Here is an 18,850-nt window from a genome sequence, read left to right as displayed (position 1 = left end):
CCAACGGAGTGCCTGTGAATCCGCAGCCCCCGCAAACCGCGAGGGCGACTCATTCCGAGTGGCCTGAACTGTTGCATTGTCGCCCGGACGCAGGTGGAAGTGGCCGCTTTGACCAGCTGCGCGGGCGAATGATTTTATTTTAGGGCACATTGAAGCGTGGAATGTGCTGAGAGAATTGAAGACTAGTTGGTCTCCCCGGAGCAGGCGGGTGGATTATGGGATACGTAGATTGTGCAGAAGCACACAATATGTGTTGGCTCGCAAAAAGGAGGCAGGGGCTCTACAATGTAATGTAATCAGCGAAATGTAATTGTTTTCCAGATCACGCCGTTCGGTCCAAAACCTGTAGAAATCGAAGACAATGTCTTTCAAGGAGCTGAGACCTGGCGAGAAACCGAGGCACCACGAAGATCATGGCAAGAAACAGAGTTCAAGTGAGATTGTTTTTCTCCGTCTCTCTTTTTTTTCTCTCTAATGGTCCGGCGGGCTTGCATTCCCCATTTAATGTGCAATGTATTCGCGGGAGGCGGAAAGAAATCTGCGGAGCTGTGCCATGGATCAGCTTTGTTTCCACTCTCGTGTTCATTGCATTCGCAGGTTTGATCAATGGGATGGAGCACAGCCACGCAGGAGGGAGTTCAGCAGAGAGAAAAAGTCACCATTGGCGAAGTTATAAGTTGATTATTGACCCCGCGTTGAAGAAGGGACAGCATAAACTCTACCGCTATGATGGCCAACATTTCAGTCTCCCCGTAAGTATTACTGTGACACTGTAACTTTCGGGGTCTACTCTGATTCGCAAAAGGATGCTGCCATTGTTACAGTGTTGTCACCCGAATAAAGTTACATTGTGGTTTGCCCTGTCAGGTGCTCTGAGACCGACACATTTACTCGGTAACACCTTCTGTTCACCAGCTTGCAAAAATGTTAATAATTCTCGTTCCAGAATCCCGGTGTTCCACCGATTGATACCGTCAGAGACCCTCGACTTGGACGCATGTGGACCAAAAGCAAAGAAATAGATTTGCCTGTTCCAAAATTTAAGGTAGGTTGGGGAAAATCAGGGGTGGTTTGTCCACTTCGTTGCTTGAAGAGCATTTTATTTTGTAACTCCAGAGCAGGAATAAATAAATATTGAAGTGTCCAATTATACTTCGTATTTTGATGAGAGATGGAGAGTAAATTTGATTGAATGTACTCCTGGTGCCAACAGATCGACGAGCATTACGTAGGACCCGTACCTCCTAAGCAGGTAACGTTTGCAAAGCTGAATGACAACATTCGAGAGGGGTTCCTGTTGGACATGTGCAAGAAGTATGGCGAGGTGGAAGAAGTGGAGATACTTTACAACCCCAAGAATAAAAAGCATCTGGGAATCGCGAAAGTGGTGTTTGCGACAGTGAAGGGAGCCAAGGATACAGTCCAGCACCTTCACAGTACTTCCGTAATGGGAAACATCATTCACGTGGAACTCGATACCAAAGGTGCAAGAAAGTTACTTTTATTGACTTGGGTTCTCACCGACGGGGTGTCGCGTAGGTCATGTCAATTTTATTATCGGAACGGACACATCCACATGTAATATTCACTCATTTTTACGGCGTTTGTAAGTCACGTGAACATATGCAATTTGTTTAATGTTGCTAGGAAACAGACCCAGGGACTGCTACAATTTGTAAAATCCTTCCATCCTGTGCATGTCGAGAAACCTGATATGCGACTGAATGACCGATGACTGGTGTCGTGTGACTTGGATATAATTCAGACCAAGCTCTTTATAGATCTGTCAACGTGAATTTGGGCTCTGTATGTTCATTCTATAATTGAGGGGTGTCGCTTGTTTTCAGTCGGCGGGTGGCTCAGATTTGTGTGTAGGTTAAGCCTGGCTTCTGACTGAAGGTTCCGTAATGACCCCCTCTTGCCATTCTTTAGGTGAACACCGGATGAGATATTACGAGTTGCTGGTCACTGGTCATTTCACCCCTCAGACACTTCCCGTCGGTTCCGATGCGTTTTTTGACTCGTCTCCCATAATAAACAACGAGTTTGGGCAGGTATGGACGGTTTTATTCTGCTTCAATATACTGTTTCGGCCGCCTGTCAAATAGTGCGACGAAATCGTGTGTTTCGGTGCCCTCCACTGTGCCATTCACCGTTTAAATTAATGCAATCGGTTCGACTTGGGTGAAGGAGGGCAGAACGTCAATTTAAGAAAGAAAATGAAATCAGTCTTCTGGATGATTGTCATATTTAGATCTTGGTCCGCCAACTTTAACGTGAAGTTTAGTGGGGGAATTAAGTCCCTTCACGTTGCGTCGTCTCTGTAGTTTACAACCAGCATGTGGAGTAACCGCTTGAATTCAAGGTCTCCAACATGGTTAAATGATTTTCTTTTAAAATGGGAAATGGACAAGTTCTGGTTGTTTTAAATAAGATGTTAAACGTAAAGTTATTGATGCTTCAAATAATTCATAACGTTTTAAAACAACAATCCTTGGAGTGTTTTTTTATCTTGCATGTTGAGGTGGGAAACTTGTTGATCAGAATCAGAATTTATTGTCATGAAATTTGGTGTTTTGTGGCAGCATCATAGAGCAAACATACATATATTAACCATCTTACAACATTATTATAGAAAATAACAGAGCAAGAAAAAAAAGACGGTGTCTTTGGTTCATTGATTACTCAGGAATCTGATGGCAGCGGGGAAGAAGCGGTCCTTGTGCCGCTGAGTGCTCGTCTTTAGGTCCTGCACCTTTTTCCCGATGGTAGCAGAGTGAAGAGGGCATGGGCAGGGTGGTGGGATCTTTGAGGACAGAAGCTGTTTATTTAAGACACCGCTTCATGTAAATGTTCTTGATGGAGTGAAGTCTGGTCCCTGTGAAGTTGCAGGCCAGTTAACAACCCTCTGGAGTTTATTCTTGTCCTGAGATTTGCTGCCTCAATACCAGACAGTGATGCTCTCCATGGTACACCTGTGGAAGTTTTTGAGAGTCTTCGGTGACATCCCGAATCTCCTCAGACACCTCACAAGGTGTAGCCACTTGCAAGTCTTTTTCATGATTGTATCCATGTGGAAGCTCCAGGACAGATCCTTGGAGATGTTGACACCCAGGAATATGAGGTTCTTGACCCTCTCCACTACTGAGCCCTCGATGAGGATTGGGTCGTGTTCCCCTGACTTCCTCTTGAAGTCCACAATCATCTTCTTAGTTTTGGTATCATTGAACACAAGGTTGTTGTTGTGACACCACTCAATGAGCTGTTCTGTCTCCCTCCTGTATGGTTCCTCATTGCTGTTTGTGATTCTGTCGACAACTGTGGTGTCAAAGGCAAACTTGTAGATGGCATTGGAATTGTGCCTGGCCACACAGTCATGGGTGTATAAAGAGTAGAGCAGTGGGTTAAGCATGTCTCCTTGGGGAGCGCCTGTGTTGATGATCAGTGAGGAGGAGACATTGTTTCTAATTAATACTGACTGAGGTCTTCTGATGAGAAAGTCAAGGATCCAGTTGCAGAGGTGGGCTGGGCTGGGGGTGGGGGGTTGCTACAGAGACCCAGAGTTTGTAGATTGATAGAGATTTGTGCACAAGCATTTGGTAAGTTGTATTATTGGGAATGGTGTGGGGGAATTGAATCTTGCTCCCTAGGTCAGGAACCATTGTAGCTTTAGGGTACAAATGTACATTCAGGTATTTTAAAATATGATGTGGATTTCTGTCACAATCACCTATTTTGACAGGTGGGTTCTGGACTCACTGTTTGATTGTAGGGGAGAAAGATCCTCTCTTATCCTTTATCCAAACCTTATTATTGACCTGTTCTTCCCATAACTCTAGTTAGCTTTCTTTTAATTCTTTACATCAGTCCAATTTTTTTCTAGACAGTAATAATGCTGGTAATATAAGCACATGTATGCTGTCCAGACTTCCCCTGTCTTCCCTGCATCCATCAGGTTGCTGAATGAACCCCATAACAGTGCTCTCATATTGCCCTAACTTGGTGCTAATTGGTCTTCCTTTTCATGGTAATCCTATATTCTAAATTGTGTTCCAAGCATGGCTGTATGTATTGCAGAAGAACCTGTCACACTAGACTAGACATTTTCTGATGAATAAACTTCTAAAAGTGGAATTAGAATTTGACTATCAGTGCTTTTCTGCTCAATTACTATTTTACAGAGGAATTTAAAGAAAGTTGTTTTTATTTTCATAAATAACCCACTTTAAATGTGTAGAAATGTAATTCGACTTGAGTTTTTAAATGATTTTTACAATAGTTAAATATGTACTTTAATGCTTAATTAACATTGAATTGTTTAGTCTTGTTTCACCAGGATTTTGTTCATGCTTAATGAGAAAATATATTAATTTATTGAAAACTTAATTATGAAAAGAGACACCTTTACATTAATTGATGGCTAAAACATGCCTTTGCCTTTAGAAGATGAAATACAATAGTCACATACACGTTAGTTTGGAAATTTGCTCCCTTCTTGATTTCCGAACCATTGTATATCCATAATTTGATGATTGGAAGTGTGTGAAGGAAGTGGTCAGTGTTAACTTGCTATCTTATGTTTCCTTTTTGCATTGTGAGGAAAAGATGGTCCCTTTGGAATCTCAAGCTACTTTTTTATTCTGTTGCTGCCAAACAATAAGAGGGTCATAGTGGGAGAATCCTGCGTGCCATCCTGTCAGTTATTACCAGTGATAATTTGGCAAAATATTGGAGCACTCATCTGGCAATGCAACCATTTTTAAAATTATTCAAAACTTAAGCATTGTTTACTGGAGAATCGAACATCAACAACAGCTTCACAAGCTGAAATAATGTCAGAAATATAAAATAGGTGGTACTCAGTCTCTTCAAAAAGAACAATTCAATACTCACAGAATATATTGTGCTAATACCTTTTAGTTTGATGTCTGATGGTCATCAAAGGCTGATTGGATCTTAGTAATCAGTCTCCTCCAATAACTTGCTAATCAAAATGAAGACTTAGTTTGGGCACTGGAATTTTATTCTTATTGGATCATATTATAAATGATTATTAAAGATAGGGGTTGCACATGATTTATGCTATTTAATATTAGTTAAAAGTATAAACATTAAGCATTTAAGTCTTGATGTGGATGTGTGAATAAAGCTGCAAATTATTAAAGAAACTTTTAACCACGCACACACACACACACACGCGCGCGCGCGCCCTTCTCTCTCAATAAAGTTATTTAGCACTTTTACAGGTTGTAGTACCCTGGACTTGAACTTGCATTTTTATTGCTTCTGTTGAGCTCAGGCAAGTTGACAGCAGAGTGTTCTGTTTGGCTTTTATCGGGCTAGGTAGAGGACAGTTGGTCGCTGCTGATTTGTTGGCTTCTGGGAAATCAGTAAAGAAAGGAAGACATTTTAAAGCACAACACAATCTTTTTGAATAATTTAGAAACATAGGCTGTTTAGCTGTAAAAGTTTTACTATGTTATTACATTATGTATATTTTAATTTTTGAGGTTTTATTTCTTCATGGTCTGATTGTAATTACCTAAAGTAAAAGGATTGTGTATATATCTGCACAATGCAAATAAGCATGATTTACAGTTGAACTGCTTCAAAAGGATATTGAGGCAACCATGTTTTATTTATGAATGCAGTTTATATTCTCAGTAACCATTGTCAGCATTAGGATTAAATTAGCTTTTCTAAAGAAAAAATAATGATCAATGCATAATTGTTTATTATATGCATATTTCTCTATAGTCTGAAGACCACTCATTATGTATAATTGCATTTTATTGGTGCCAACAAAAGGTTTGCTTATAAAAAAAAGTGATAAATGGAGAAATAGTCATATATTTTATTTTTATAAAAGTGGAACTACAGATATAAATGGACAAAAATATGTAATAATAAATAATGTAGGATAGCTACTATTTATTCTATCTATGTATAAATACACACACACGTCAATATACTTTTTACTGAGATTCATGAAATATTTGAAAAATGAACTATGTCAAAATTAATTTTTATACTTTTTGTTGAAACAAGTAATTGACTCGGTGAACTCTGTGGTCTCTCATCATAGTTGCAGGGAATTGCTAATAATTAGATAATGATCAAACAAATCAGTAATCTTTTTGTATCTGCAGCTATTCACAGTGAACTGTTAAGTGCTCCAGTTTAATATCATGTGATTTGTTATATTAAAATCCATGGCAAGCATCAGTTCTTCCACATCTGCTAACATGAAAGATGGCAAACAATTAACTGATTTATGGAATAATGTTTAAACAGCTTTTTTTTCCTCAAGAAATGTGATGAGAAGGAAATAGTTACAGAAATTGACAGATTTGAGGCTTATATGTAGTCCTTGAAGAGGCCTTGAGCAAAGTTCTCTCCATCTTCCACATGTGAAATTTTGCAAATAACTTTTCAAAAATACCCTACCCCCAATATCAACAATCACGTGACCCTGTAATCTATTTAATTTCTATTTTACTGGCTATAATTTGGCGTTTATAGTCACCATAATAGTCCTGTGGTTGTTCCTGCATACGAAACAGTTCCCAATGGCATAGTTGCTGTATGCAGTACCTTGTGTGGAACTTGCTGGTGTGAGGTCAAATTAATTTATTCTGGAGAAGTAGTAGAGAACTTGTTATTGACCGCGGTATCCCTGGATTAGAGAGGTAAAACATTCGCGCTCTGGAATTTGCAGAGAGCCATTCTGGAAAGTATTTTGGTAATGGATATTGGATGCTCATAAGATCAAGATTAGATATGATCCTCTCAGGATCAAATGGTCTACCAACATTTGGACACTGAAGAAATGTCACTTGGATGAGATAGTGGAACTATATTACAACAAATAGAGATAGTTGGAAGGGAGGACAGGAAAGCTAGAGAGGGAAATTACTGATATTCAAAATCTGAAATGAATCTCTAAATTAAAGCAGTTTCATTCCTGCTACGTGAATATGTTTTCCCAGAGCCTCCGGTTAAAATGTTGACTTCTGACTAACTTGTAACGACATTTAATGGTTGTCAGTGCTTAATTTCATAATTGTGTAGTAATATGAAAAAAACCATTTCACTGCCTTCTAGCTCCAAGGATCAGGGTTCAATTATGACCATGGGTTCCGAGTGTGTGAATTTTGGATAGACTCCGTGTCTAGGTTTCCCGTATGTGCTAAGATTTTGAGGTTTGCAGTTCCTAACGCTTCCTTTTGAAATAAATTCATTCAGTACAACTACTTACTTATCATTAGGAAGTAAGTTTGCCAGAATAGCAGATTTGATTGTTGTTTCTTTTAACATGCATACTTATAGAATTATACTTTAAGATGGATGGTAATTAAGCATGTGCTCATATTTCTGATTGCTTGCAAAGCCAACTTTTATCTTCCGAAGACTGGATGGCGGGGTTTAGGGAGGTCATTAAGATGCAAAAAAAGGCAATTCAGCCTATGTGTCCATACCAGGTAATATTGAGTTGATCAACTTGTTGCCATGTCTGTCTTAATGACTAGGTTCAAAGTGGAACAGAATTATTATGGGCATGGCACATTGGCTTTCAATTGATCAGAAATCATTAAAAGTTGGCAAATAATATTTCAAGCCAGTCATGTCAGTATAGCAGATTTTCCTTTTTGAAGCATAAATCTTTGATTCTGCCTGATTATTTTGACCCGGCATAGAGATGCGTGTAAGAGCTAAAGTAGCTTACTCAGTCACCAGGAAGAGGAGATCAAAAGTTGAATCAACTCAAGTTGTTGGGCATCTTCTAAGTGACACCTGTGGAAATGCTGTTGCTATAGTCATTAATTTAGCCATCTCTGTGGTCTTATTGATTGAGAATTCAAGTCATTTCACAACAGAGTTTATCCCCAATTATAAATTGAATTCAGGAAAGCCTGAATTAATACAGTACTTACAATTTAAATCTCCCTTTTTTTGCTGAAAGTGTAATTATTTAATCATTTTTATTAATTTTCATAATGTTTAAATTTGTTAAGAACACTGAGTTGTCAGTGTAGAAAACATGACATAATTTGTTCTGGTTAAAACATTAATTCTTTCCCTCCACATTGCCACAGGTCAATGATCTTCAGAAACCTCGATCTGGAGAAAATTACCTTCCCTTGGGACCGTCTGTTACCCCAAATAGTAGCACCCCTTTTTCCCACGATACTGCTTATTCCAGTTGTCGTCAGGATACACCAAATTCTTTCAGCCAGTATACACCACAATCGTCGCAAGGCACACCACATACACCACGGTTGGGAACTCCCTACTCACAGGATTCCAGCTATTCCAGTCGACAGAGTACACCAGCTTATTCTTACTCTCAAGAATCTGGATACAAGTCCAGAAGACCAGAATCTAATTATCAGGATTCCTTTAGGCGATTAGGACACCATTACTCGCATAACACGGGAACGTATAGAGGACCTGAGCTTCCAATTAACACGTACAAGTCAGCTCGCTCAGAAGGTGGGTCCTATTCGCATACCCCTTCAACGAGCCAGTCTGGGACAAACTACCAGTCAGCCTTTTCTCCCTACCAAAGTGTGCACTCTGCCCAGCTATTGTATTCCCGTTCCTTGGATCAACCGCATGGTCAGGCATCTAGAGACCATGACTACAGAAGACCCGTGCTACCATCTGATGCTTTTGGGCATAATAATGCCAATTTGGACAGTGGGCCTACAAAGGAAAAAGCAGAAGATCCAGTTCCTTTCGAGAGTAGCACCTCAAATGATCAAACACCTGCTTCCTTTACCAAATCTCCTGAAAGGACTGTGACTCCTGAAACTCTAATATCTGAAGCGCCTAGCTGCTCAACTCAACCGAACAGTTTGGATTCTCGTATTGAGATGCTTTTGAAGGAGCAGCGAACGAAGCTTCCCTTTTTAGACCAAGAATCTGAAATTGACATCAAAATGGAGCCCAGTCCCATATCTTCCTCTTCCTCCCAACTTTCTCCATTACCACTACCTGGGACAAACACTCATTTGCTTCAGCAAGTTCCTACTCCATCCTCTCGCCCTTCCAGTACAGGCCTGGAGGACGTTAGTCCAACTCCTCTACCAGATTCAGATGATGAGGATCCTATTTTTGAAGCTGTTCAGCAGAACCAAAGCTCGAGGTCTGCATCAGAAGCCAGTATGACACCCGTTGATCAGTCCAGTCAGATGAGTAGGTTTTCGACGTCTTCCGAAAGTAGAACTCCTGCTGTCAAAGCAGAGAGCTGCGAGACAACAAGCAAAGAAGCTGTTGAACCTTTGCCTGCTCCAGATACACTGGAAGAAGTAAGTCAACCAATTTGCTGCCTAAGTTTTGCACTGTAATTTAGAATCATGGTATAGTTGAACAGAGACGGTGTTACTTTGTAATGGATTTCTGATTGTTTGCTGAGGTGTTCTTGAATTTGATCATTTTATTCTTTCTGTTAATTTATGGCCTAAATAGAATATGTTACAGTAGCTCCTATTTATATTATTGTGGATTTAAGGTTTTTTTTCTTGTTTACTAATCATAATTTTAAGTGGCAACTGCCTTAGCCAAAAGGAAAAAGACTTGATAATCTTAGAAATTCTGGTCAAATATCATGCAGGAGATATTGGCATTGCTTTCCAATGAGTTCAGTCTTTGTCATAATTTACCTGGAGTTCCACTAAATAACTCCCGTTTAATTGGAAACTCTGTGGGGAGGGGGTGAGAGAGGTTGGGGAACCATGCCAACAATCCAACTTGTATTTTTTTTGAAAGCTTTTGGTCTGAGTATAACTATTATCACATTGAAACCAGCTCAGTACCACTAATTCTATTGACTTTTGTAATTAGAATATAGCTTTCTTCAGAGGATCTTAAAGACCTGTCAGACCACCTCAGGTCAGAAGGAATTAGAACCATTTTGTCTGGACTGACCCTTTTTAAAAAAAAAACTCCATTAGTTTCACTCTTTTGTACAATTTTTCTGTTCTGCCAAATTTTCTGATCTAAGTTTTCTACAATTCCTTCTTTTTGACAATGACCATTCCTGTTTATCAAGGCACCTATCCAAATTATGATTTATTACAATTATCTTTCTGTTTGACTCTTTGGTTTCTCAGAGTTGCCTTTATTTCTCATTCCTTCTATCTCCCAGTCCACTGTCAACACTCTATGCAACCGTTTGTTTCATTACCATGTAGAGTAAAAGTCCGAAAATCCAGACAGTTTGGGGATTGGGTTGGTTTGGATTTTCCGTATTCTTGGGCAGTACTCTCAAAATTCAAACTTAAGGAGGAATAAAGAAGAGGTGAACAGGTAAATTTTGATAGTTTATTCATTAGCAAATGCAGCATGCTTCATTTATCAAAATGAGCAGTTTTAAAGAAAAGTAAAAATGCCGCTGTGTACATCTGTGGCATTTACACATGCACGCATGTGCACAAAAGCCCACTAAATTTTAAAAATTTGAGTTTTCAAAAAGTCTGGATTCTCAGATGGTTCAGAATTCTGGCATCTGGGTTTTTGGACTTCTTGTACATTCATTTTCTTATCTTTTGAAAATTCTTCCAAATTGTTCAAGATTCCTTGTCAACTAGGCACATTCTTTCCTCTCTACGTAGTCCATTTCAAATTACAAAAGAACGCTCTTGAAAAGTTGTGTTACGCTTTCATTCTCCATATTATCAATCAATTTAAAAGAAGACCACGTGGAGCAATTTATATGTGTTCACCTATGTTAGGGGTGTCATTTGGTAATTCCTTAATCCATCACTTCATTGTGGGTAACTTTCTCTTTTGGCGATTTGAAATCTATATAGGGATGTAGTCCTCCTGGTGTAGTTGTAAATGTTGATTATATTATTGCATCCACTTAGTTAGATTACAGGTCACAACTGCGTTACAGGTAGGGGGTGGGTGTTGTGTTCCTAGAAAATGAGCTGTATTGCGGTTTTTCCATAAGGCAAAGCAAAGATCTGTTGGTTTAAAAAAAACTTTGTATCGATTTATCCACACAAATTCTGTGACACTGAATATTACTCCACATCTCAAATTTTTGGATGGTGATTTCTGAATTCTGTAAAAATTACTTTAAAAATTTTTGAACAGCATACAATCAAATAACAGAAAGAAATCAATTTTTATATATAAAACCTCTCCACCCTCCCACCTCTTCAGCCAGCTCCCTTAAGGGGAGCCAAATATAAAAGCAGAACAAAACATACAATATTTCAAAATATTTCCAAATTCTTATATTCCAAATAAGAAGACCACATTTTAACAAAAAAGGAATAATTATCATGCAAGTTACATGTAATTTTTTCCATAGTAATACAAGCTCTCAATTCATTATCCCAATGTGCTCTATTAATCTGCACATTATCTTTCCAAGAACTAGCTACACATTTTCGTGCTACAGACAACACTAAATGTACAAATGCAATCTGAAATTTATCCAACCCCAATTCCTTCAAAGAGACCATACAGCCCAACAAAAAAAAAATCGATGGGTCTAATGGTAATTTAATTTTGAATAATTTTTCCAAGACCAACCAAATTCCTTCCCAAAATGGTTGTACTTTAACACAAGACCAAACGGCATGTAAAAAAAGTTCCAGTACATAATCCACACGTAAAACAAGAGTCCAAATTACTAAACCCATATTTTTTCGGTTTCTCTGGAGTCAAATATAACTGATGTAAAAAAGTATAATTAACCATTCCATATCTTACATTCATCAATTTAGTTACACTTTCATTACACATAACTTCCCAATTCTCTTGAGGGATAATAGAAGTTAAATCACTTTCCCATTTAGACCAAAATTTCTCTCATTCTGGTTTATCCATACTTTCTTGTAACAATTGATACATATCCAAAATATAACCTTTCTTTGGTATAGAGGAAATCAAAGTTTCAAATTTCGTCAACATAGGTAATGATCTTTTATCAAAGCTCTGAATTGATAATACACAAATAAAGAATTTACAAATATATCAAATTTCTCCCTCAGTCAGTTAAAGGAGAGAAATTGGCCTTTTTCAAAACAGTCCTGAACTATCTTTATACCCTTAGAATTCCATCTCTTTAAATGATTATTGAACATTGAAAAAGGAATAAGATAATTATGATATAATTGGGTTTGAATTGATAATTTACCCTTTGATCCTAAAACCATATTTCTTTTAAGCTATATCCTTAACAAATGTTTTAATACCGGCATGTTACGTTCCCGCAATAAGTTCATATTCCACTTAAATATAAACTGGTGTACCTCAACTTCAGAAATACAAGCCATTTCCACCTTCGCCCAACTCGAGGGTTGGTCCATATCCATCAATCTGCTAACAAATTTCAACTGAGCTGCTTCGTAATAATTTTGAAAATGAGGTAACTGAAGTCCACCTAATGCATATTTCCATGTAAATTTGTGCAAGGCTACTCATGCTAATTTTCCCTTCCATAGAAATTCCCACACCGCACTATTCAAATCCTGAAAAAAACCCTTTGAAAGTAAACATAGTATCGAATGAAATAGATATTGGATTCGAGGAAAAATATTCATTTTAATACAATTTACTTGACCAATTAACATTAACGGAAGATCTTTCCATTTAATCAAATCTATTTTAATCCTTTTTAATAAAGGAACATAATTTAATTTATATAAAGATTGATAATCTGCATTTACTATTACTCCTAGATATTTAATTCTATCTGACCATTTTAATTTTATAATATTTTTATATTCTGAATAATCTCTTTCCCCAACTGGCAATATTTCACTCTTATCCCAGTTTAGTTGATATTTGGAGGAGAGTAAATCCTATGGAAAGACTTTTCTTTTCATTCATCTAGATATGATTCATTTTCAAGAATAGATTTTTTTTGGTGCAAGTCCAGAAGTGGTGCAATTGTCTTATAGATGGATTTTTAATACAATGCTACTGAGGAAATCAGAGTTTATTACTTTTGTTAAGGAAAAGATTGCTTTATTCTTGGCTGAGAATATTAATTCAGTAAGTAAGTAATTTTGTATTATGGGACGCTTTGAAAGCATATTTGCTTGGGTAAGTTGGTAGTTACACTACGAAAGTTAAAAAACAATATGTGGTGGAAAATTTAACATTGGAGAAAGAAATTACTGAGTTGGAAAAGGAATTTCAGAAAGATGTTACAGAAGATAAAAAAAAGCTGCTTCAATCAAGTTGAAATTACGCTATAATACCTTAGAAACTTACCAGTATGAGCGTTTAATTCACCGATCTAAGCAACGTTATTATGAACGGAGTGAGAGAGCTCATAAGATATTAGCATGGGAATTAAAAACGGAACAGACATCGTGAATTATTAATGCTGTTAATAAGAACTCAATAGTTACCTATAAACCTCAGGAAATTAATGATCAGTTTTATTTATTTTATCAAAAATTATATACTTCTGAGGAAAAGCAGGACGTTGATTCTATTGCATCTTATTTATCTAAATTAAAATTACCTGTTTTAGGGGAGGAGGAGGTTAAGGAATTAGAAGTTCCATTTACAGATTTTGAGATTAAAGAAGCTACACTGGAGATGCCGAATGGAAAGTCACCAGGGGATGACGGATTTTCAGCTGAATTTTATAAAGTATTTTATGAAGATTTATTTTCTGTATTTGGAGATGTATTGCAGCAAATAACTGAGGATCAGTTGTTACCAGAATCTTGTTCGAGTGCTATAATGTGATTCCAAAGAAAGTTGGGGATCTGTTGAAAGTATTTTCGTATAAGCCTATTTCTTTATTAAATGTAGATTATAAAATTATAGTGAAAGTGTTAGTGAATAGACTAGCTAAATACTTACCTCAGTTGATACAAATAGACCAAACATAGAAACATAGAAGATAGGAGCAGGAGTAGGTCATTCGACCCTTTGAGCCTGCTCCACCATTCAACGAGATCATGGCTGATCTTAAAGTTCAGTACCCCGTCCCCGCCTTCTCTCCGCAACCTTTAATACTGTTATACCGAAGAAATATATCTAATTCCCTCTTAAATATATTTAATGAACCTGCCTCTACTGCCCTCTATGGCAATGAATTCCACAGATCCATCACCCTCTGGGTAAAGAAATTCCTCCTCATCTCGGTCCTAAATGGTTTGCCTATTATCCTCAAACCATGGCCCCGGGTTCTGGATTTTCCCATCATTGGAAACATCCCATCTGCATCCACTCTGTCCAGTCCTGCCAGAATTTTCTATGTCTCTATGAGATCCCCTCTCAATCTTCTAAACTCCAGCGAGTACAATCCCAATTTGCGCAATCTTTCCTCATAAGTCATTCCTGCCATTCCAGGTATCAGCCTGGTGAATCGCTTCTGCACTCTCTCCATTGCAAGAACATCCTTCCTTAGATAAGGTGACCAAAAGTGCACACAATACTCCAGATGTGGTCTCACCAAGGACCTGTACAGCTGCAGTAAGGTATCCTTGTTCCTATACTCAAACCCTCTTGATGTGAAGGCCAACATACCATTTGCCTTTTTAACCACCTGCTGTACCTGCATGCTCGCCTTCAGGGACTGGTGTACAAGTACCCCTAGGTCTCTCTGCACTTCCACATCTCTTAATCTATTGCAATTCAAATAGTAATCTGCCCTCCAGTTTGTATTACCAAAGTGGATAACCTCACATTTATCCACATTGTAGTGCATTTGCCATGTATCTGCCCAGTCCCTCAATTTATCCAAATCACACTGGAGCTTCCTGACCCCCTCTTCCGTGCACACAACCCCTCCTAGCTTAGTGTCATCTGCAAATTTGGAGATATTACATCCAATCTCCTCATCCAGATCATTAATGTAAATTGTGAACAGCTGGGGTCCCAGTACAGATCCCTGTGGCACCCCACTGGTCACCGCTTGCCACTCAGAAAACGAGCCATTTATCCCAACTCTCTGTCTTCTACCTGCCAGCCAGTTCTCAATCCACATCAATACTTTGCCCCCAATCCCATGAGCCTTGATTTTAGAAGCCAGTCGTTTATGCGGGACCGTATCGAAGGCCTTTTGGAAGTCCAGGTACACCACATCCACTGGCTCTCCCCCATCTATTTTACCTGTCACCATCTCAAAGAATTCTAATAGATTTGTCAAGCACAATTGACCTTTTGTAAATCCATGTTGACTCCGTCCGATCACTTCTCTGCCAGTCATATGCTCCGCTATTACATCCTTAATAATGGATTCCATCATTTTGCCCACTACTGATGCAAGGCTCACCGGCCTATAATTCCCCGCTTTTTCTCTACTCCCCCTTTTTAAATAGTGGGGTAACATTAGCTACCCTCCAATCCATGGGTACTGATCCTGAGTCTATCGAGTTCTGGAAAATAATTCTTAAAGCATCTGCTATCTGAATGGCCACTTCCTTAAGTACCCTAGGATGTAGATTATCTGGCCCTTGGGATTTATCTGCCTTCAATCCCATCAATTTCCCCAAGACCATGTCCTTAGAGATACTGATTTCTTTCAGTTCCTCCCTTGCATTAGTCTCTATGTTTCCCAACATCCTTGGGAGGTTATTTGTATCCTCTCTTGTAAAAACAGAACTAAAGTAAGAATTTAATTGGTCTGCCATTTCCTTATTCCCCATTATATATCCCCCTGATTCCGACTACAAAGGACCTACTCTGGATTTCACCAATCTTTTCCTCTTGACATATTTAAAAAAGCTTTTGTAGTCGGTTTTTATATTTGCCGCAAGCTTACTTTCGTAATTTATTTTTGCTCTCTTGATTAATCCCTTTGTCCTCCTTTGCTGCATCTTGAACTGCTCCCAGTCTTCGGTTGTGGTACTTATTTTGGCCAATTGATATGCTCTCTCTTTGGACCTAATGCTGTCTCTAATTTCCCTTGTTATCCACGGTTGAGTCACCTTTTTTGGTTTATTTTTATGCCAAACCGGTATAAACGATTTTTGCAATTTCTCCATTAGATCTGTGAATGCTTTCCATTGTCTATCCACAGTCAACTCCCCCATAAACACCACCCAATCAATCTTACTCAACTCCCGTCTCATACCATCACAATTCCCTTTATTTAAATTCAGGACCTTAGTATCGGTTTTAATTTCATCACTCTCCATGTCGAGTGAGAATTCGATCATATTGTGATCGCTCCTACCCAAAGGGCCTTGTACAACAAGATTGTTGATTAGCCCCTTATCATTGCATAATACCCAATCTAAAATGGCCTGATCCCGAGTTGGTTCCTCGACATATTGGTCTCGAGAACCGTCCCGTAAACATTCAAGGAATTCCTCCTCCTCAGTATTTTTACTAATTTGGCTAGTCCAATCTATATGCAAATTAAAGTCTCCCATGATGACAGCTGTTCCCTTATTGCACGCTTTTCTAATTTCTCTTTTAATGCCTTCCCTCACCTCCACACTACTATTTGGAGGCCTATATACCACCCCCACTAACGTTTTCCGCCCCTTGCTATTCCTCAGTTCCACCCATATAGATTCCGCATCTTCCGAGTTGATATCCTTTCTGTCAATCATGTCGGTCCCTTCTCTCACCATCAATGCTACCCCACCCCCTTTTCTTTCTTGCCGATCCCTCCTAAATATCGTATACCCCGGGATGTTAAGTTCCCAGGCTTGCCCACCCTGCAGCCATGTTTCTGTAATCCCAATCAAATGTTATTTGTTTGTCTCAATTTCCACAGCTAATTCATCTACCTTGTTCCGAATGCTTCTTGCATTAAGATATAAAGCCTTCACATTTGATTTTTTCACCCTCCTTGCACTTTCTGATTTTTTTACTTTCGCTGCCTAACCTAACTTTTCCTGTTTTATCTTTTCTGTCCTTTGCCCTATCATACAGGTTCCCACCCCCCTGCCAAATTAGTTTAAACTGCAGCCGACGGCTGTACCAAACCTAGCTGCCAATATATTGACCCCTTTTGGGTTTAGGTGTAACCCATCCTTCTTGTAGAGGTCATGCCTTCCCCAAAAGAGATCCCAATGATCCAAGAAGCCAAAACCCTGTCCTTTACACCCCAGCCCCTCAGCCACACATTCATTTTTCTTAACCTTCCATTTTTGTCCTCAGTTGCACTTGGCACAGGTAGCAAACCAGAGATCACCACCCTGGCTGTCCTATTTCTTAGTTTCTGTCCTAGCTCTCTGTAATCCTTTTTCAGTACTTCCTCCTTCTTTTTATCTATGTCATTGGTACCCACATGTACCAAGACATCAGGCTGTTTGTCTTCCCCTTTTAGAATACCCTGGAGCCGATTTGAGATATCCTGCACCCTTGCACCAGGGAGGCAGCACACCATGCGGGCATACCTATCTGGCTCACAGAATCTCCTGTCTGTATTTCTGACAATGGAGTCCCCAATGACCACTGCATTCCTCTTTACCTTTTGGTCCACCATGCCAGGCTCAGTGCCAGCGACCTGGTCACTGCTGCCAGCTTCTGTCAGGTCATCTCCCTCAACAGCATCCAACAAAATATACCTGTTACTGAGAGGGATATTCACAGGTGTGCTCTCCATTTTCCTGGTATTTTTCTTCCCTCCCCTGACAGTTACCCCCTTACCTGACACATCTGGTCTTGGGGTAACTATGTACCCTGAAAGTTGAATCTATCAACTCCTCACTCTCCCTTACCAGCCGTAGGCCCTCAAGTTGCAGCTCCAGTTCCCCAACTCGGTCCTTAAGGAACTGCATCTTGGTGCACCTGACGCAGATGTGGCTATTTGGAAGGGTGGGACTAACCCATGGTTCCCACATCTGACATCCAGTACAAAGCACTAACCCCATAGGCATGACTGAGCTAAAATAATGCCACTTACCTTCCTCCTCGCCTGCTTTTGCCTAAGCCTGTTGAGCCAAAGGCTGGAAGTCCCACTCCTTCAGTGCCCCACTCACTCAGTGCGCCGGTCCTCGCTGGCCACTCCCTCCCCTTTTACTCCTTTTACTGGCCCCTTGACCAATTAACCTTGACCAATTAACCTTTACCAATTAACCCAGTCACTCTCTCCAAGCTCCTACTCCTCTGACTCACAGCTCAAACTCCAGCTGCTGCCTCTTCAGACTCCCAGCCCGATTTGAGTAGGCCCAAGCCCCAGTAAGCCCTTGTATTTAACTGCTTACCTCCACGTCACTCTCTCCGAGCTTCTCCTCCTTTGACTCCCAGCTCGAATTTACATATAGATTGGACTAACCAAATTAGTAAGTCCAGCTATTTATTCTACTCACCCTCTGATGCTGTCTCTTAGCTCCTCCTCCACTCACCCGACACCAGGCACTGACTCACTGTCTCCTCTGACCCCGAGTCTGACCTTTCTGAGCTCAAGCCCCGGTGTCCAGCTACTTATTCCACTCACCCTCTGATGCTGTCTCTTGGCTCCTCCTCCTCCTCTCACCCGACACCAGGCACCGACTCACTGTCTCCTCCGACCCCGAGTCTGACCTTTTATTAAGGTTTTATTAAGAATAGAAATGCGTCTGACAACATCCTTAGATTGATAACATTAGTCAATGCATCTAGACAGTAACCCAATGGTGGTTGCACTGGATGCAGAAAAAGCTTTTGATAGGGTTGAATGGAATTTTTTTATTAAAGGTGTTAGAGAAGTTTAATTTTGGCCCTTATTTTATTGGTTGGGTTAAGGCTTTATATAAAAATCCAATTGCTAGGGTGGTGACAAATGGTCAAACTTCTTTACCATTTAAATTAGCGCGATTGACCCGGCAAGGTTGTCCATTATCAACAGCCTTGTTTGCATTGGCTATTGAACTGTTAGCGCAGACAATACGACAGAATTATAAGATTAAAGGGATGAGAATTGTGGATGATG

The 18,850-nt window shown here is 39.5% G+C and overlaps 1 protein-coding gene across 1 annotated transcript in view; it reads left to right on the top strand.

Moving 5' to 3' along the window:
• Positions 1-229: 229 nt before the first annotated feature.
• setd1ba (SET domain containing 1B, histone lysine methyltransferase a) overlaps positions 230-18,850 on the top strand; it is a 180,535-nt gene continuing 161,914 nt past the window's right edge. The window contains exons 1-6 of the mRNA XM_069933285.1: positions 230-434; positions 598-752; positions 947-1,045; positions 1,214-1,484; positions 1,933-2,054; positions 8,097-9,311. Coding sequence (XP_069789386.1) covers positions 362-434; positions 598-752; positions 947-1,045; positions 1,214-1,484; positions 1,933-2,054; positions 8,097-9,311 — 1,935 coding nt within the window. The 5' untranslated portion in view covers positions 230-361. The remainder of the gene's footprint in view (positions 435-597; positions 753-946; positions 1,046-1,213; positions 1,485-1,932; positions 2,055-8,096; positions 9,312-18,850) is intronic.

The sequence above is a fragment of the Narcine bancroftii genome, chromosome 4 (genome assembly GCF_036971445.1).
Source record: "Narcine bancroftii isolate sNarBan1 chromosome 4, sNarBan1.hap1, whole genome shotgun sequence".
NCBI lineage: Eukaryota > Metazoa > Chordata > Chondrichthyes > Torpediniformes > Narcinidae > Narcine > Narcine bancroftii.
Note: the sequence above shows the minus strand (reverse complement) of the source record. Positions and strands in the feature narration are given on the sequence as shown.